The following is a 20,467-nucleotide window of genomic DNA, read 5'->3' on the forward strand; positions in this document are numbered from 1 at the left end:
CATGAAGACCTGACCAGGTTCAGGGGGAGGAGATGTAATTCATCTCTTGAAGGAAGCGTTATCAAAGAATTTGTGGCACATTTTAAAACCACCGCTTTGTCTTTTTTTTTTTTAGATTACTCTCTCTTCTTAAGAAACATCTAACAGAACCTTTTTTTAAAATTTATTTATTTATTTATCTTTAGAGAGGAAGGAGAGAGGGAGAGAACATCAATGTATGGTTGCCTTTTGTGCGTCCCCTACTGGGAGTTGGCCTGCAGGGAACTGGCCTGCAACCCAGGCATGTGCCCTGACTGGGAATCGAACCGAGATCCTCTTGTTTGCAGGCTAAAACCACCGCTTTGTCTTGATCCAGCAAACCTGGAACAAGTGGTACCTTAGAAGATACCTGTTTAAGACAAAAAGACAGAAGTACTAAGAGCTGCAAGCTGGAAACCCAGCACACAGGGCACTCTCAGTGGATCTAGGAAGGAGGGTCAACGTGGCACCTTGAAGGACCAAGCCAGTCTGCACAGTGGCCTGGGACCTGCACAGTGGCCTGGGACTCAGCAGCAGGGTGGACTAAGTGGAGGCCTGAAGCAAAGAGCTAGCTTCTGTGTAGTGGTTCCATGTGGGAGATACCAGGAGCAGCAGGAGTGGACGACCTGGCTCCAGGGCTCTTCCAGTTTAGAGGTCTGTGTGAGGGCTCCTAGTTGCAGACAAACAGAAGCCAATCTCATTGGCTTCATGAAAACTTGGTTTATTTAAAGATATTGTGCAGTTCACAGAATCTTTAGGAAAGAGTTAGAGGCAGTTCATCTGGGAATAATGCCCGAACACTGTTACAGGAATGCTTATCGGAGCTGCCACTACCTCAGGTCCCAGGTGCCAGGTTCAAATTACACTGCAGAGGCTGAGCACTGGACACTGCTGCTTGGCCTCCAGCCACTGCTGCTCCTGTGAGTTAGCATGGTCCTTGGCAACAGTGGTCAATGAACAGAGCTCATTAAATGTGGAGATCTGCCATCATCTTACACTTTTAACCCTGGCCTCAGAAATTACCATCTTATGTGGGAGACATAAAGAGAGAATATACACTTGTACTTTGCCCAGTATGATGGTGAGAAAAATTCAAAGGAGACTCGTAAATCAGCCTGAAGTATCAAAGGCTTCCCCATAGGTGAGCTTAATCTGACTTAGGGAAGAACTCTCCAGGCAGATGCAATTGCAAAGGTCCTGTGGCTAAAGGAGCCAACCGCACAACCAAATGGAGAGCAGTTTGTGGAAACTGGAGCCCAGGGTACAGCTAAGGACCTGATGAGGGAGAAAAAACATGATCAGAGAGAATATCCTGCCTCAGAGCTGGCACCGCTGAAGGGCTTTGGAAAGCTCATGCTGGAGGCATTGAGGAAGATGGACAGGAGGAGAGTGAGATGGAGTAGGAAAGAAGTCAAGAGACTATTGGACTAATTTAATGGAAAATGATGAAGGTAGAAACTGAAGCAGGGTACTTTTGTTTATTTATTTTTAAAAAATAACATGTTATTGATTATGCTCTTATAGTTGTTCCAATTTCTCTCCCCCTTTTCCCCCTTCACACAGCACCCCCACTCCCTTAGGCCATCCCCACACCATTGTTCATGTCCATGGGTCATATGTGTAAGTTCTTTTTCTACTCCATCTCCTATACTGTACTTTACATCCTATGGCTATTATGTAACTATCAATTTGTACTTCTTAATCGCCTTACCTCTTCACCCATAATCCCACACCTACTCCCATCTGGCAATCCTTTTCTTAAATAAGTCCCTTTAACATTTGACATACTAATGGTTTGGTGATGATGAACTCCTTTAGTTTTCTTATCTGGGAAGCTCTTTACCTGCCCTTTGATTCTGAACAATAACTTTGTTGGGTAGAGCAATCTTGGCTGTATGTCCCTGCTTTTCACGACTGAATATTTCTTGCCAATCCCTTCCAGAGCCTGCAAAGTTTCTTTTGAGAAATCAGCTGACAGTCTTATGGAGACTCTCCTGTAGGTAACTAATTGCTTTTCTATTGTTGCTTTTAAGATTCTCTCTTTATCATTAACCCTTGGCATTTTAATTATGATGTATCTTGGAATGGGCCTCTTTGCATCCATCTTGTTTAGGGCTCTCTGTGATTTCTGGACTTGCATGTCTGTTTCCTTCACCAGATTAGGAAAGTTTTCTTTCATTATTTTTTCAAATGAATTTCTGATTCCTTGCTCTTTCTCTTTTCCTGGCACCTTATCAGGTGAATGTTGGAATGTTTGACGTTATCCCAGAGGCTGCTTCCACCATCCTCGTTTTCTGAGCGGGGGTTTTGAATTTTCTTTTCTTGTTCTGATTGGTTGTTTTTTCTTTGCTTCCTTATGTTCCAAATCATTGATTTGATTCTTGGCTTCGTGCACTCAACTGTTTCCCTGTAAATAGTTATTTATTGCAATTAGTGTATGTTTTGCTTCTGACTGGATCTTTTTTATGCTATTGAGGTCCTCACTAAGTTTATTGAACATCCTTATAACCAGTGTTTTGAATTCTGTATCTGATAGATTGCTTATTACCATTTTGTTTAGTTCTTTTTCTGGAGTTTTGATCTGTTCTTTCATTCGGGCCATGTTTCCTTATCTCTTCATTATGGCAGCCTCCCTGTGTTTGCTTCTATGTTTTACTTAGAGCTACTATGGCTTCCTGTCTTGGTAGTGTGACCTAACATAGTAGGTGTCCTATAGGACCCAGTGGAACAGCAGCCTCCCTTTCACCCAAGCTGGGTACTCAAGGTGCACCCATTATGTGGGGTGAGTACACGCTCCTCTTGTAGTTGTTGATTGCTATTGGCAGGTCAATGGGAGGGATTCTCCCAGGCTGGTCAGCTATACGGACTGGTTGTGACCTCTGACCACCAACCTCTGCCCTCCATGGAGGATCAGCTCTATGGGGGCAGGGTGGTGCTGCTCCAACATGGTCTGTAGCTGTCCACTGGGTGTGCAAGCTCTGGGGTTTCCTGGGTGGTACAGGTCAAGGTCCACTCCTACCTCTGTTCTGCCCAAGGTGTCCCTGCATGAGCTATAAAGCAATCTGAGATGGCTGCTACCTCTGCTGTGTGTAGAGGTTCCCAGGCAAAGCCAGCTGTGAACCTACATTGGCTGCTGCTAGTGCCAGGCCTGGGGCCACTTAGCAAGTTGTTAGAGATTGGGGGCTCACTGAGGCTAGTTGTTGCTTGTTTGAGAGGATTTAGGAAGTTGTGAAGCCTGAGCTAAGACCAGCCATTCAAATGGAAAAGCCACTGTTAACAGCTAGGGTGGACCAGTAAGTTGGGTGGGACAGGGCCTCAGGGGATCTCCAGGTGGGGCAAAGTGTCAGACAGGTTGGTGGCATCTCAGATATGGCCCCTACTTGCTGGCTCTGTTGCTCTGGGGGGGGGGCAGGGTTTAGAAGGGAGACAATGGTCTCTTAAAGCAGAGTACTTTTAAAGAGAATGACACTGATTCTAGATATGTTAAGGCAGGGAAATAGTGGCAGTGGGACCACAAGAGATGACAAGATACTAGGGAGGAAGATGTGAGTCTAGGATAACCCCCAGGTTTTCTCTTGGATAATGATGTCATTGGCATTGCCATGCAGAAATAAAGGTAAGAGAGGAATAAAAGTAGGTTTAGCTAGGGGTATTTTGAAGCTACACTGTCTCTGGAAGCCCAGGAAAGATGTGTCATCATATACGGTAGAAAATATGAAGCTGAAAATCAACCAGAGGTTTGGAAGTAGCCAGAAACTCTGTCTAGAAAAACCCCTGTAGTCTCACTAACTGGGTTCCTTTCCATCTTCTCCAGTGCTTCCTCTCTGTGTGAAGTAATCTCACTTTCTATGCACAAGGATTATTTGCAAACCTCTCCACCTGGTTGCTATGGTCCGAATGTTTGTGTCCCTCCCAAACTCATGTGTTGAAATCCTAATGCCTAATGTAATGGTATGAGGAAGTGGGGTCTTAGGTCTTAAGGGTGAATCCTTCATGAATGGGAATACTGTCTTTATAAAAGAGATCCCAGAGATCCCACACCTTTTTTACCATGTGGATGCCCAGCAAGATGTCTCCAACCAGTAGTCTCCAACCAGGAAGAAGACCCTTCCCAGAAGCCAACCATGCTGGCACCCTGATCTTGATTTTCCAGCCTCCAGAACTGTAAGAAATAAACTTCTATTGTTTATAAGCCACCCCGTCTGTGTATTTTGTCATAGAAGCCCAAATGCACAAAGATACTGATCAAATTTGCCAGATGGTAGACATTCCCAAGCAGAGAGCCATTATCTTCAAGATATCATGAAACCAACCCTTGCTCCCAGAGGTGGTACAGCCATCTCTTGTCCTCCCTTCAACCACAGCGTGAAAGGTATTCATGCCATTGATTTTTGTAGACAGAGGCTGGAACCTAGTACTTACTTCCCCTTAATCAGAACCCCTTTTAAAAACTAACCTACCAGTCTTCACACTGGGCAAAGACTGATTGTCATGACTGGAATTGTTTCACCACATGGCATTTATTTCCATCACAATAACATTGTTGAAATCATTTAATGAGATGATGGAAAATACTAAAAAACAGAACCTGCCTTTGATAATTTGTATTTTGTTGATTTTGTGTGGTTTCAAATAACATGAAAAATTACATAATATTCTGGTTTCCAAGTATTCTGAGTTAATGTTTTACATTAAACCCAATAAATGTTGCATTCTTACTTCATTAATACAGACGTGTTCCGTGATGATCCATGTCCAGGGAAGGACCACGAGGGACTTCTAGAGGGATATCTGACCGGTTCTCCTTATAACTGCCCTGTACAGAAAACAAAGCTAGTCTCCGCCACCCAGGAGATCACATTCCAAGGCACCCATTCAGACAAAAATGAGTACAAATACAGCATGTGTTATATGTTCATAATTTTGTTTTGGTAATATGGACTACAATTGCATCTCCCCATTCCCCTGACTACAGCTGTGTTTTGTCCCCAGGACTCACTGAAACTTGGGTTGTGAAGTTCACCAGTAACCTCCACATTACTAGAGCCAGTGATCAGTATCTAGTCCTCCACTTCCTCCACAACAGCTGCACCGATGGCGCTATCTTTCTCAGACATACTGGAACACAGTCCTCCCCTGCTGTACTGCCATTTTTTGTTCGGCATCCTTCACCAACTCTTAGTTCCCTCCAGCAAGCTGGACCTTACTCTGCTTCTTTACGCACTCACTCTTTAGAGAATTGCATCTAGGCCCACCGCTTTACAAGCCATTTCTATGCTGGTGACTTCCAAATTTATTTCCAGCCCTTACCCCATATCTGAACTACAGATTTAAAATAAGCTTCTCAGACATGTCTGAAATTAACTTCCTAAATGCCCCCTGTAATCTGTTCCTCTGGAATCCTCATGTCAGTTAGCGAGAACACTCTATCCTTCTAACCACTCAGGGCCAAAACCCCACAGTCCTCCTTGATTCCCCTTTCCCTCACATACTGTAACGAACCCATTAGCAAATCCCCTTGGCTCTACCATCAAGTCAAATCTAGAACGTGACCACCCTCCACACTTCCACTGCTCCCTCCCTGGGCCAAACCATAAGAATGTCCTTCCTAGTTGATTATGTCCCAACTGGCTGGCTGGGCAGCTCCTGCCATCCACGGTCAAAGCATTTATAGACACACTAGCCACGTGCTAACTATCCTGTTGACAGTGTGCTAACGGAGTATTGGAAGACAGCAACCAACAGTCTGTCACAATACTAACAGGCTTTGCTGATTAGATGACAGTGCTTGTAAAGGAGGCTTTTTTCAAGCATTTTATATTAACAATTTAGGAAGAAAAGATGGAGATGGATCATCTAGAAGAAGGTACAGGATTTGGTCAATCAGGGCTGGCTTCACGTAGAGATGCCCAAGGCCCTGAGCTCAGAAACCTTTCACACTTGCTTCAGTGCTCTGTCATCACCTTCATATTTATAATTCTTTAACAAGGGCCTAACCGTTTTTATTTTATACTGAGTCCTGCAAATTATGTAGCTGGTTGAGTGGTCAGTGCTGAATGGTATCTGATGGTAGGAATTGAGAAGAAAAAGCAAACCTTGGAATTTGTGCAGCAGAACAACAAATATCTAATGACTGAATATGAAAAAAATGTGGCTCTGGATGATGTGGCTACAAATGAGTGCTGGCCTGCAAACCGAAAACGTCACCGTTCAATGCCCAAGCAGGGAACATGCCTGGGTTACGGGCCAGGTCCCCATTTGAGGGCGTGCTAGAGGTCATGTAACAATGTATCTCTCGTGCATTGATGTTTCTCTCCTCTTCTTTCTCTCTTCCTTCCCCTCTCTCTAAAAATAAATAAAATCTTTAAATATATAAAACGAACCTTAAAAAATGTGAAAATAAAACTTTGAATCTTGTTTTCTGGAGAGATTGTGGTTATTCCCAAGGAAAACACAGTGGAAAAGATTTGTTTGAGATAAAAAGGAAACAGCTCTATGAGCCTGAGGAACAAGAGTTTGAGAATTTAATCCCTAAGGAAAGACTGAGAGACAGAGAGGACTGTGCCCCAAATCCTCAGAACAGAGGCTGTAGTTAAGATGCTAGAAATTATGAGATCATCAAGGAGCAAATGCATAGAGAAAAGAGAAAAAAGGAGGCCTTCTATAACTAAGGGCTAGAACGAGGTTACCTTACCACATTCTTTCCTTTTGAGAAACTTACTCATTACCAGGCAGTTTTTCTGACACCTAGGAAGAACCAGGAGTAGTTTAAGGGTTTTGAGAGTGGTGCTAGGAGGGACCTCCAGGCCAACATACACATTTCAGAAATGAGAGAACCAATATTCCAGGAAGCTAAAGAAGGTAATTCTACAAACGTTTCCATTTCCGAATGTGTGGAAATGGGCTGCTGTCCAAAGTTAAGGAAAACTAATCTTTGGCAGTTGTGATGGTAGAAGGAGGCCTTGGTTTGATGTGATATTGTCATGTGACTTCACGTGACTTCTCCGGCCTCGATTCCTTCATTGAGAGAATACCATCCCAGTCGCATTTCTCTTCTTCCTCCACAATGGTGCCAGCTGACCACAGCCCAAGGGCACCCTGCTGAAGGTCTGAGTAAAGCTGGCCTGGGATTGGGCGACATCCATATGGGGAGAGGGGTGCCTTTTTCTAACTGCCCAAAACGCTGCATTGATAAACCGGTGCTCTAAAAGTGGGAGATCAGAAGTGCATGGCAGAGTAAGCACTCAATACAGGACATAATTCTTAAGAACTCTGCACTGCACAGTTACTACAAACTCAGGAAGCTTATTACGGACACAAAATGCCAACCTAGAATCTAGCTACCCGTAATTCTTATGAAAAGGCCGCATCTATTCCCAACACTTGCAATACTGCTCTGGATCTTACTGTAACATTCTTGGAAACTGTTGACACTAACATAACCGGGTATTTATAGCTCTGGTAAAAATGACTGCAATTGTTATTTAAGGATGCTGCACACACAGCATGGGATAAAAATACAGAGAAATGTTACTGGCGCTATCAAGTCACGAAATTAGTAGGAAAAGAGGAGTTTCCATAAGACTTTAAAAAAAAAACTGCACTTAAGTGTTAAAACTGATTCTTCCTTACCCGAGGAAGAAAATTTATGGTTTTAATTGCCAAACCATTTTCTTCCACAATTTCTAGACCAGTATCTAGCTCACTATCACCCTCGTGAGTCAAGTGCGGCCTCGGCCTCAGAGACGTGTTAGGCTCTCCACTCCCCTGACCGTGGCCATTCGGGCGGGAGAACCAGGCAAAGACCCGTGAGTCCGGCCACGTCCCCGGCGCAGAATTACATTTTTAAATCCCAAACTCAGCTGGACTCTTGGCAGCGACCTCTACAAAGGGCCACGGGGGCTCAGTTCTCCAACGCTGTCCACACCCACATAAGCTTGTCTCTCGGGGTGGCTCGGCAGGTCAGTTTGGTTCACCTGTGTTCTCCATCGGGAGGTACTCTACTATCACCCGGGGAACTTTTAAAAAGTACCGATGCCCATTGCCTCCTGGGACTCCCTTAATCGGCCTCCGCACGGGAGCAATAGTCCTCCAAGACTATTTAGTCAGTGCGACCCCCTCTAGCTGCAGTAACTGCGCAGCGCAACGCCTCCCCTCTGGAGCCAAGACCACGTGGGCCCGCACCTCTACTCGAGCGTCCGCCCCTCATCTCCCCGGCCCCACGCTTCGGCGCAGGCGCTCAGGGGCCCGGCGTCCGGCGGGAGCGCAGTGACGGCGTCAAGGGCCCGCCTCCCATCCGGGAAAGAGGCGTGGACTCGGGGCTGGCTTTGGCCTTGGAGCAAGGCGGCGCGTGTGGCAGCCTAGGGCGCCCCAGAGGCTTTGTAGGGGCGCGCTGTGCGTGGCTCCGGGGACTGGTGGTCCCGACTCGGCTGGGCGTTGCGCGTATGGCCCTGCTTCGGTGTCCCGCACTCGCTCTCCTCCTCCTCCTTGTCCACATTGCGGAGCTCAGGTGCCAGGAAGAGGCTCAGACCTCCGACTGGAGGGCCACTCTGAAGACTATCCGGAACGGCGTTCACAAGATCGATACGTACCTAAACGCCGCCTTGGACCTCCTGGGAGGCGACGATGGTCTCTGCCAGTATAAGTGCAGTGACGGTGAGAGGGAACTCCGCACTGCGAGGCCCGCGTTTCCAGGGGCTGCTGGGGGGCCGGAGGGCGTGGAATGTGAGAAGCGAGGCAGACCTTGACGCTGTCCTCTGGCCGTGGGAGCACCTAATCTCTGCTAGAATCTTGCCATTCTTGTCTTGGAGCCACCTAGTTACAAGTCGCACCTCTATTGTTAGAATGTGAGACATCGCCTGAGTGTGCACTCTCCTCGCTATTTTCATTGCTTCTGAGTTTTTTTGTTTGCTGTTGCACGAAGTTGCCTAAGAAGTTGGTGACGTGCGCATCAAGGGAATGGAGTGGAAAACACTGATTTTAGCTCTATATTTTAGCTCCTTAAATAAGTCAGCTGGGCATGCAAAACATACTGAGAATTTTAGAGTCACGATGGTTTAACCTCAAGAATTGGGGGATTTAATTTTTTTTTCCTGCAAAGCTACAGAAATACATTGCGACCTTTGTACAGACTTTTGATGTACCCTATTGTTGAGAAAGAGTTCTGATATCTCTTCTATAAAATTAATCTATCAAAACTTGACAGTAATTTTCTTTCCTTGGATATCATTGATGCCTTCTCCTCGTTGTTGGTGAATATAGTTGATATTAATATAATTATGTTGATTTATGTTTTCATTTTTTTAAACTTTATGTTTGAGCCTGAGAACTTGTTTGGTATTTTGGGCAGAGATCTTTCTTGTAGTAGTTCAGATAAAGTACTTAGGCTTCTCTTTGGATATCCAAAATGCTAAAATAATACTTGGGAGATCATGTTTCCAGTAAGAGTAGACAACTTCTGGGCCTATTAATGCTTGGCACCTCAAAAGAATAGGGAGCTCAATGACTGGTGGTGAAACCAGGTTGTATATAGGAGAATTTAGAAGGAACTTGCCATATATCATGTAAGAACTCTGATGCCACCTGCTGCCTGTCATTCTCAACATTATTTCTAGTTTTATGTTCATGGAGTTAAAGAATGAGCTAGAGCTTCTGTACTACGATGTTGTAAATGTTTCATTTCTTCCCTACATTTATGAGCAAATGTTAGGATGGGATCTGGAAAGATGCTTTTGTGCTTATAGAGCTTGTAGAGGAATAAGTAAGTTGAAGATTAAATGCTTGCCTTTCCTCAGGCAATTGTCACAGTTTCACTTAGTTACCCTCTTTAATTATACAAATATTTGAGTGCCTGTTGTGTGTTAGGTGTTCTACCCACTGGAGATTTGGCATTGAGCAACACCGACCAAAATTTCTGTCTATGTAGCCTGCGTTCTATGTGGAGAGACAGTCAGTAAGACAGTGAAGAAGTAAAATGAGCCAGATGTGCAGGGTATGTAGGTATGAAGTGCTTTATAAACTGGGGAAAACACCAGTGGGGGTGTTGGAAGGGAATGTATTCTTTTGTATTGGTTGTTCTGGGAAATCCTCACTGATAAGATAACTTTCGAGAAGAAGTTGGAAAATGGAGAAGGTATGATCTGGGGAAAGAACACTCCAGGCAGAGGAGCAGCAAGTGTGAAGGACCCACAGAGAAAGGCCAGTGAAGATGACTCCGAAGGTTCTGGCCTGAGCCGGAGGAAGGATGTGGTTGTCATTTACAGAGATAGGAACACTTGGAAGGAGTAGTCTTCACAAATTTATTATGTGTGAGTCAGAGGTTCTAGAATTTGTATATTGATGTATTTAAAATAGCTCTGGAGTTGAATGAGTACAATTCCTATTTTAAAAGATTATTTTAATCTTCCTTTTGCTTAATCCTTTTTCATCTTCCCACAAGTCAAACTAAATTTACCACTTGGATTTTGGAGCAAGGTCTCCAGCATGAAAACACAAATGAACATGATCATTTCGGATGCTTCAGTGGAAATCCTTTTGTGTCTTAGTAAGTACTGTCTGCGTAGGACTGTGGTTCCAAGTCACCATGTTGACAATTTAGACATCATGAAGGTTGTTCTTTAATTGCTGTTACATGAAGAGGTCTCCCTGGAACACAGTTTCAACCTTTCTATACTCAGAATGCGAGTGAACAAATCAGAACCAAAGAGAAGCAGACAAATCCCAAAGCTAGAGGAGCATGTTTTGAACTATGAAGTCATTAACTTATTCAGTGATTTATGTTTCAACAGGATCCTTTTGGCTGTTGTGTTGGGAATAAGAAGGGTCCAAGGAGGTAGGGGAGCAAGAAAGGAGGAGGCAGCGTGACAGGAGCAGGAATTTAGACAAAAAGATGTTGGTGGTTATGGCCAGGTTGGTAGCAATAAAGGTGGTGAGAAGTGGTTGAATTTTGGGTGTAGCTTGAAGGAGCCCAAAGGATTTGTTGATGGCTTGGAAGGAGGGTGTGAGTAGAGTCAAAAATGAGAGGGAGGGAAATGGGAATGGAAAGTGTTGGACATTTGAGGAAAATGGGAAGTGAATGGACTAGAAAAATAAAGTAGCATAAGAGGCCTATGGAGATGCTGATCATGAAGTTAAAGTCTCCAGTGTTCGGGAAAGCAGGTTGGCATTTTACACTGTGCTTCCTCCAGAACACGGTGGTAAGGTCTTTGTGTGACCCTGCTGCCTTCTCCTTATGCTTCTCATCTGTTTCAGTATCTTTCAGGTCACAGAAATTTGTCTGTTTGGAAGTATTTACACCAAATTCAGAAAAATCTGGAGACAAGAACTATTGTCTCAGTCCCTACAAATCATTAGGTTTCAGCGGTCCATACAGGTGGTAAGACATAAAGCATCAAGAGAGGCGTAGTTGCTTAAGTCAAAAAGTGAAGTCGGAGTAGTATTTTCATACAGGTGTGAACAGTGGATTTGTTTTTATTTTTTAAATTCTTCCCATCTCACAGTCTTTTTCCTCAGCTTTCTGTATCTGCTTACAAGTTTTGGGGGACAGTGGCCCTAATACATTGTGGCTTTGATTTGAGTCAGATGTAGTTTTTTCTATTAGTGAGTTTCTGCTTGCTTTGTGTATTAGTCTGCTCAGGCCGCCATAACAAAATACCATAGACTGGGTGACTTAAACAACAGACATTTATTTCCTATAGTTCTGGAGGCTGGAAAATCTAAGATTAAGGCTTGGCCAACACTGTTCTATATTCCTGACTTGCAGGTAGCTGCCTTCTTGCTTGTGGGGGTTGGTAGGGTGTGAGTGGGGAGCAGGATCTCTAGGGTCTCTTCTTACAAGGGTATTAATCTCATCATGAGGGCCTCATCTTAACCTAATCACCTCTCAGAAGCCCCTTCTCTGGGTACATTGAGGGGTTATGGATTCGGCAGCAGATTTGCGGGGTGGGGCGTACACAAGGTAGTTCACATAGCATTTTGTAAAAACTGCCACCAGTAGAAATGTTAATTTTTTTTAGATGTTCAGCAGCTTATAACACAATTTATAAAACATTTTAAATGATATTAATACATTTGTAATTTTGATATCTGTACTAATCTTTAATAAACAACTTTCTATACAGTTTATTTGGTTCAAAAACAATTATTTTATTTATTTACTTAAAAGATTTTATTTATTTACTTTTAGACAGAGGGGAAGGCAGGAACATCAATGTGTGGTTGCCTCTCACTTGCCCCCAGTGGGGACCCGGCCACAACCCAGGCATGTGCCCTGACCGGGAATCGAACCAGCAACCCTTTGGTTCACAGGCTAGCGCTCCATCCACTGAACCACACCAGCCAGGGCAGAAACAATTATTTTAATTTAAAGGTGAATTTAGAACATCAGAACACTTTAAAATATTTCAGGAAACTAATTACTTTCCAGTTATTAGTTTATTTAATAACTAATAGAGAGCTGTTGTTATTAGTGTTTATTTGCTTTTGCTATGGATAGAGAATATTTTCATTTCAGCAAGAAATGTTTCCCATTTTTTTCATCCAGTAATTTCTTGAGTGCTCACTACGTGCACCTTCTAAACCAGGAAGCCAAAGTTCCTGTCCTCATAGAAACTGGCTAATTATGTTGATTTCAAGGTCAGTAAGTGTTAGGAAGAAGAATAAAACCAGCCAAGATGTGTGGAATGGATATGGAGGGAAGGGGCGCTATTTTAGATGGAACACCAGGGAAGGCCTCGCTGAGGAAATGACATTAGCAGTTTTCTTCAAAAGGCACAGAAACAAACACACACTTCGTTGCTGCTTCTGGGGGCCAGTTTACCAGATTAATTTCATAGTGTTGTTATCCAGTGTTTCGCATATTCTAGACCTTGGTTCTTCATTCCGTTTTATCAGCTTCCCTCCTTGAGGCCCCTTTAAGCGCTAGCCCTGTTTGAGACAACCACCTTCTCCTCCATCCTCGGCTCTTCATTCTCATTTTTGCCAGCTAATCTCCGAACTATCTTTGTTTCTCTTTATTCTCCTATAGTGGGCATGGTTGGTGTTTATTATATCCCTGATTTAATTTATAGCTGAAACATGCTAACTGTCCCAGGCTGTATTAATACAGGTAATTTATCCAGCTCAAAATAGGTCCGTACTTAATGGAGTTCAGTTTGTCATTTTAAAGATGTGACAGACTAGAAGTGTTCGGTCTTTGGAGGCTGATGAGCTCACCAAACTCAAAAGAGACTGAAGGACGAACAGTGGTACCAGTTTATCTGTTTATAATGAGTATAATAATTACCATGAGGATTAGCCTTCCAAGTCTTCTGCTCATTCATTCATCCATCAACAAATATTTACTGAAAATCTAACCATGTACCAGGAACTGTTCTAGACATTGGGGTCACAGGACAGAAATTTCTGCCCTCAAGGAGTTTGTATTTTAGTACTGGGGACAGATAATAAACGAAGGAAGTAGGTCAGTGGTACAGTGGGTTAGGAGGTCATAATGTGCTGCAGATGGAGTGGTGAAACGAGGCCTCCCTGAGAAGGTGCAGGAGTAACTGGGTTTCAGGAGGAAGAGCATCCATGGAGAGGAACAGCGGGTCGGTGGCACTGTGGCACCCGGAGTGTCTGGGCAGCAGCAGAGGACAGATGTGATGGAACGGAGTGAGGAAAAGAGGAAGAAGAGAGAGAATAGCAAGGAGATGAGGACAGAGAAGTGAAGGTGTTGGGGGCATAGGTGTCACATTGGGCTTGTAGACACTGAAAGGACTTTGACTTTCATCCTGAATATGATGAGAAGCCATGGGTGGGGTTTGGGGGGAGGAAAAATTCCATCTGACATATCTCAACAGAGTCACTCAGGTTCAGTGTTGATATTGGACTACAGCTGGAGGTGGCATGGGTTGGGGAAACCGAAAGAGGGAGACTAGTGTGGAGGTTATGGCGATAATCCAGGGTGGCTTGGAGCAGGGTGGTAGCAGTGGAGGTGGTACGTCCGTGATTTCTGTTTTACGTGAGGAGAGCTATTTCTAAAGTACCTTTCAACATTTAAGGATGATGATAATGTCATCTTTCACATTGTTACTGAACCCTTGGTGCGAGTACAACTGGAGTAACATAGTTCACCAGGTTTATTCCTGACTTTTTTCCTTGGCTGGCAGAAGGGTATATTTGCAAAATGATTGGCTGGAGTCTGGACTAGCACGTGTAGTCCTGTAAGGTCTTATGATAGTATAAAGCTTTTCTGTGAAGGTAGAGAAGCCCTTGTCCGCAGCTTTGCTTTCCGCCATTTCAGTTGCCCTCAGTCAACCTGTGTGTGAAAATATTAATGGAGAATTCCAAAAATAAACAATTCACCAGTTTTAAATTGCATGCCATTCTGAACACCTCACTTCATCTCCTCACACAGGCACTGTACCATGTTACATCATCACAGAAGGATGAGTGCAGCACAGCGCGGCATTTTGAGAGACCACATTCCCATAATTTTTATTACAGCCTGTTGTGATAATTGTCCTACTTTACTGTTAGTTATTTTTAACCTCTGACTGTATGTAATGTATAAATTAAACTTTATCATAGGTATGTATGCATAGGGAAAAAACATAGCCTATATAGGATTCAGTGTTGTCTGCAGTTTCAGGCGTCCACAGGATAAGGACTACCGTAATTAAACGATCATTAAGTGACCGTGTCTGCCTTAGCTTTAGGCTCCAGCTTAGTAACTGGTTAGTTAATTATTATTGAGATTTGTGTGAGATGGAGCATTGGCTAAAGGATAGGAAGATACGGTTCTCGTCTTACAGGTTTTAATTTAAAAGTGTAAGTGTTAGAATGTACAGGAAAATAGGATGGATTTCTTTCATATGTGTGGGCCCATTCTGGCATGTGACTTCTGAAATCTCCAGAAGTCCAGAATAAGCTTTTGTATGTTTTACATGGTGTAGGCTTACAAATATAATTACATTTTATGAAGCGCCACCATACATCTTATGAGCCATCACAAATGTGTGTGTATATATATATATATGTTATTATATATATAATAAGTATATATATATATACTTATTTCACTAAAGGAGAAATAAAAATAGGTAGACAAATTAGCCTTCTTCGTGCGCATCAGAATAAAGACACATTCACTTATGTCGCCATCCAAATATTAAGTATTTCCAAGGCTAGTCTAGGCAGTTGTAGACCTTTTTGCATATGTACTTTCTGTCCTCTTTGAAAATTACTTATGGTACCATTTATATTTTATAGGATCTAAGCCTTTCCCACGTTATGGTTTCAAACCCTCCCCGCCGAATGGATGTGGCTCTCCACTGTTTGGTGTTCATGTAAATATTGTTTTTTATTTGATAAATGTTACAATTGTTGGGCTATGTAATACTGGTGTTAATGCAAAACTATCAACGTGTTCTTAGGCTCACAAATAATTTTACTTATTGTAATAGTGATCAGGTTTATTATATTCTTTTATAGCTAAAAAACAAGCCCTGACAAAACTAAATATAATAAAAGTCATGTTTTTTTTAATCTTGTAGACATTAGTACCATGTAAGTGATATTTCCTCATGCCACAAATATGATTTATTATATAAGAAATACTACTTAGGATGAAAAGTATAGATAAGGCATAATATTGTCTATATTAAAACTAGGCTAAGTAGGATAGCTGTGTGTTTGTGGTAGGAGAAGCCAGATCTGAGCCAAGTATTGTGGGGAAAATGTTTTGAGAGTGATTCTTAGACACAAGGGTTTTACATATAAAATAATTTAAATTAGTTAAAGATATGAATTATAGATTCAAAGGAACAGTATCTTTACTAATTAGAGGAACACTTAAAGATTAAACCTCAAAACAACAAACAAAATTTGAGTTGTAGGAGCTTAAAATTTTCAGTGATGTTTCATATGAAGTACATTTTATTTGGGGGATGAGGTACAAAATACTTTGGAATGTCCAAAAATCCTCCTTGCCTAGCTCCTGGAGAACTCTCTAAATGCTCTCAGATTTACCTTCCTGTTTTTAAAAGTATGTTTTGTACTTTGGGCAATTGGAAATTGTGTTCATTAGCGCAGGTAACTGTAAATATTCTACCATTGCCAATGAGGAAGCTCTAAGGTGTGGCTGAGAGGGAGGTCACAGAGTAACGTGAGTGCGTGTGATGGTGACCATGGAGAGAAATGTAAGATGGAAAACATCCGTAGGCAGAAGTGGATTTTAGAGATTATACAGCAGTCATTGTCATTGATTCCCCATTGACATTTCCTTGCAGAACTTAAGCAGTGGAGTTTTGAATCTCATCGACAGTAATCCATCCAAATGCCTCTTTCAGCTTAATATCGGCATCCCTTCCCTGACAAAGTGCTGCAACCACCACGACAGGTGCTATGAGACCTGCGGCAAGAGCAAGAACGACTGTGATGAGGAGTTCCAGTACTGCCTCTCCAGGATCTGCCGGGAGGTGCAGAAAACTCTAGGACTCACTCAGCACGTCCAGGGTGAGGATGATGCGGCGGGATGGGGATGAGCGTGGGTCGTCCAGTTTCACCGAATGCTTTGTGTTTCAGGGCAGGACTGACTGACAGAAATCTTTCGCTCTGTCTTACATGATCTGTTGCAACACAGCCGCTTCGATTTTCTGAGATGAGGACTTGATGATTTTGTGACCTGAAATGATTTATAGTCATGGAAACAAACAGTGTTAGGAAACCGGGAGAGAAGGTTTTGCGAGGCAGAGAAGAATTCATGCCAGTTCTTGGAAACCCTGATCCAGTGAGTTAAGAATGGAGCACGTAGGATTTAGAGTAGGAAGTTATGGAAGATTTGAGTCTGAACTCTGTCTCTTCATATGTATGTGTCAGGAGGGTCCCCCAAACCACCCCCAGGTGTAGTGGTTGGCTAGGAGGATTCAGGACTTAGCGTGTAGTCGTAGTCACAGTAATGATTATCACAGTGAAGGGACACAAGGCAAAACTCAGCAAAGGGGGAAAGTGCTTTGCTGTCTCATTTGTAAGTGAGGATGATGACTCCATTGCAGAGTTATTGGGGACAATGAGATATTTGTGGGCTTATCCATCACTGCACAGTTGCTATCAGCTACAAGATTTCTTTACTGTCAAGCCAAAAAACGTACCACACAGAAAACAGCAGAGGAAAGGCAATTAGAAGGGGCACAAAAAGAAACTAATATTTTTAAGTACTTTGCATAACAGACTATACTTTTAGATGTATTTTTATTGAGATTTACAAAAATCCAAAGAAGTAGGTTCTGTTATACCCATTTTTTTCTAGGAGAGAAACTGAGGTTCAGAAAGAAGTAACTTGCTCCAACTGACATACTGCAGAATCTAAAATGTGTGTTCTGTCTACTACAGTATTCCCCAGACAGTCTCACAGGTCTGACTCTGAAACCCTACTAATAACGGTCAAAGAAGGAATCTCTGCTATAGGTGGAACTTGAACGCACCACCTTTGAATCCCCTTGCATGCTTTCGGCGAAGGTAAACTCGTACAGCTGAAGCACAGGGGCATGTGTGTCCTGTTTTCTGATCTGAGGTCATGCTAACATAGCTCAGTGATGAAACCAGATTCCTTTCAATCTTTTGTTTAATAATCACAGCCTGTACACTTCTGTGATCGGTTGTGTTCCTTAATGGCACAGTCTTTGGGGAACTTTGATAATGTGATGATTTTATAATGAAAATTTTCTTAACATGACTATTTGAACCTGGGTATATTTGGACAACTGAAAGCCACTCTGTGCTTTCTCTCTACAAATGTAGTGTATTAAGATAATCTCACCTGGGTGTTCCAAAGTAAATCCATTTTCTTTTTTATAGTCTTAAAAAATTGTTAAACCCCACCAGATGAAAACCACTTTGATTCTTACCTCCCCTCCCAAGCTAAATTTGGATATTGGTCAAAGAAACAGACTTGGGTCCATTTACTTCAAGCATCTCAAATGATGTTTGGTCAGTTCTTAGAAGCCACTGGCCAGAATTAAATGTTTTGATGTCGCTCAGTTTTTGACCTTTATTTTTTCTGCACCTAAAAATCTTCCCTTGAAATGCAAATGTAAGTGTTATCAGGCATCTCTAACAATGATATTTTCCAGATGAGAGGAAAGTTAACAGTGATGAGCTGGTTGATCGGTGCTCTTGAGAGAGACTCATTTGTCTAATTCAGAAAATTGGGCCAAACAGTTGCATGCAAAGAAAAAGTAGACGCACGGTCAAGAGGCTGAAACGAAGTCTTTGTATACGTGGATATATGTTTCTGGTGTGTGAAGACCTTCACCAGCGTACATCTAAGTGCCCACGGAGGAGGTGCTTGACACTGTACTGGGACATGTGACATGTGTGAAGAGAGCGTGGTGCTTTGACGTTTCCCCACAGTAATGGCCCTTTCTTACTTTGCAGCGTGTGAAACAGCAGTGGAACTCTTGTTTGACAGTGTTATACATTTAGGCTGCAAACCATACCTGGACAGCCAACGAGCCGCCTGTCGGTGTCGCTATGAAGAAAAAACTGATCTTTAAAGAAGATGCTGACAGGTGGTGGGAGCCGATGAGGAAGAAAGAACGTAACCTTTGGCAAAGAACTAATGGTTTTTACAGCATGAAACTGCCTGATTCTTATTGTAAGACCTTATTTTGACATTAAAACTTTGAACTAAAAATAACCCTCAAAACCCTAAAACAGCCCTGGTTGGTGTGGCTCAGTGGATTAAGTCCTGGCCTCTGAACCAAAGGGTTGCAGGTTCGATTCCTAGTCAAGGCACGTGCCTGGGTTGTGGGCCAGGTGCCTGGTAGGGGACACTCGAGATGCAACTCTCACATTGATGTTTATCTCGCTGTCCCTCCTTTCTCTCTAAAAATAAGTAAGTAAAATCTTAAAAAAAAAACACAAAACTTCAAACTAAAGAAAAGTTGGGGAGGTTATGTTCCTGGATACATTGCTGCCTTAGTGTGCCAGGTTGTCTTGACTGGTGTCGGGAAGAGGTGTATGTTCAGCATTACCTTACTTGGAAATATGGGGAGACCATCACTCAGAAGTGTTATTTGTCTACCAAGAAATTTTAAATATACATTTATGCCTGGAAGGACCTGACTTTACTTTTTCTCTATTTTAATGAAGACAAAATCTACTATCTTTCTGTAGCCCATTGAGCATATTAGGAAATCACATTTCTATTAATGACAGGACTAATTACAAGGACAAGCTCCCCATGTCTGCTTCTCCTATAAAATTGGGACCGTTCGATGGTGACCTCTCAGGGAGCAAAACCAGGATATGTACTCTTACGTAATATGCCTAAGAAGTCATGTGACTAAAATTCAGAAGCATGGCCTCTCCCACTTCATGAACCACTCCTCTGACATATTCTGCTATAATCTTTGCCTAAATTGGAGAAAAGATAGATGTAATGAGACAAATGAAAAGTTGTTTAACATACACATCATAGAGTTATATTCTGTTATGCTTTGGTGTTTATTCCCTAACTTGCTCCTCATAGTACATTCTGGGATAGTTTTATTAAGTGGACTTAATAAAAATTGACTTGATATTGTTGGGGGGGTGTTAAACCTTAACCGTGGGGTTGAAACCGATGGCAAAGCAAGACTCAAAGGACTGTCTTTTATAAATCTCTCACTTACGTGCAGAATTACTAACAGACGTTTAACAGCAAATCCCATAACCCCACTGCCTCTGAAAATGTGGGCGTGGAGAGCTTTTCTGCCCCTCAGAGAGCTCGGTCGTGGTCTCCGACTGCTCTCTGCTCACCGCCGGCTGTCGGCTTTCCTGAGCCCAGAACCCCAAGACATAGGTATCTTTCATGTAACCTGGGATCAAAGTTATTGAGACAAACTACTTGGAAAGTCAGAGAAATACACCACCAGGAGAAGTGGTTCTTTTTTAAGTCATTACAGGCAGAATTTGGAAGAAAGAAAAATATGATCTGGAAAAAAGGCTGCATTCCTAATTAAATACAGCAGGTCCTCGGCATCACTGATGAGATGATACAGAAATTTAACTCCTGTTCGTATCGTTTAACCTGTGGTAAAACTGCCTTTGGTATACGAAGTTGCACTTGAAGTTGCAGAACCTATCATGCTGCCTGTATATGTCATTGCTGAGAACCGGACAGCTGCCCCAACTGAGGCGGCGGTGGCTGTTCTGCCAGAGATGTGTCCCTCGTGGCTAAGTGAACAGACTGGGAACTTGATGTTTGGAACTCTCAATTGATACTTTTCAGACTTTTTTAAAGGCACAGTTTTATAAGCCATTATCAATATTTAATCTCTACCAGTATTTACTGTTGAAATACTTGACCAAATAACTTGAAACTTGTAATAAATTCATGGACTTTCTTGGCAGCATTGGCTTTCTCAAGACAAACTCAGAATGTCTTTTTAAATATTTAATTCACAGTCATATATACAAAAATCAGTGG

General features: G+C 42.6%; 1 protein-coding gene and 1 long non-coding RNA gene across 3 annotated transcripts; one reads left to right on the forward strand and one right to left on the reverse strand.

Annotated features, from left to right (window-relative positions):
- Window positions 1-300: 300 nt before the first annotated feature.
- Window positions 301-8,188, reverse strand: LOC118977081 (uncharacterized). 2 transcript variants are annotated; one of them, XR_005064455.1, is made up of 4 exons: window positions 7,950-8,188; window positions 6,713-6,765; window positions 4,738-4,834; window positions 301-688 (listed from the first exon to the last, which is right to left on the reverse strand). It is a non-coding gene; the product is annotated as an uncharacterized LOC118977081 (long non-coding RNA). The 2 variants fall into 2 exon arrangements; XR_005064454.1 differs by having other exon boundaries at window positions 7,651-8,188.
- A 112-nt stretch (window positions 8,189-8,300) lies between these two features.
- Window positions 8,301-19,292, forward strand: PLA2G12A (phospholipase A2 group XIIA). The gene is made up of 4 exons (XM_037031845.1): window positions 8,301-8,673; window positions 15,268-15,344; window positions 16,347-16,512; window positions 18,433-19,292. The coding sequence occupies exons 1-4, from the start codon at window positions 8,463-8,465 to the stop codon at window positions 18,549-18,551; spliced, it is 573 nt and encodes a 190-aa protein (XP_036887740.1). The 5' UTR covers window positions 8,301-8,462; the 3' UTR covers window positions 18,552-19,292.
- Window positions 19,293-20,467: the final 1,175 nt, after the last annotated feature.

Source organism: Sturnira hondurensis, unplaced genomic scaffold, assembly GCF_014824575.4.
Source record: "Sturnira hondurensis isolate 20B ecotype Veracruz unplaced genomic scaffold, ASM1482457v3 Scaffold0021214, whole genome shotgun sequence".
NCBI lineage: Eukaryota > Metazoa > Chordata > Mammalia > Chiroptera > Phyllostomidae > Sturnira > Sturnira hondurensis.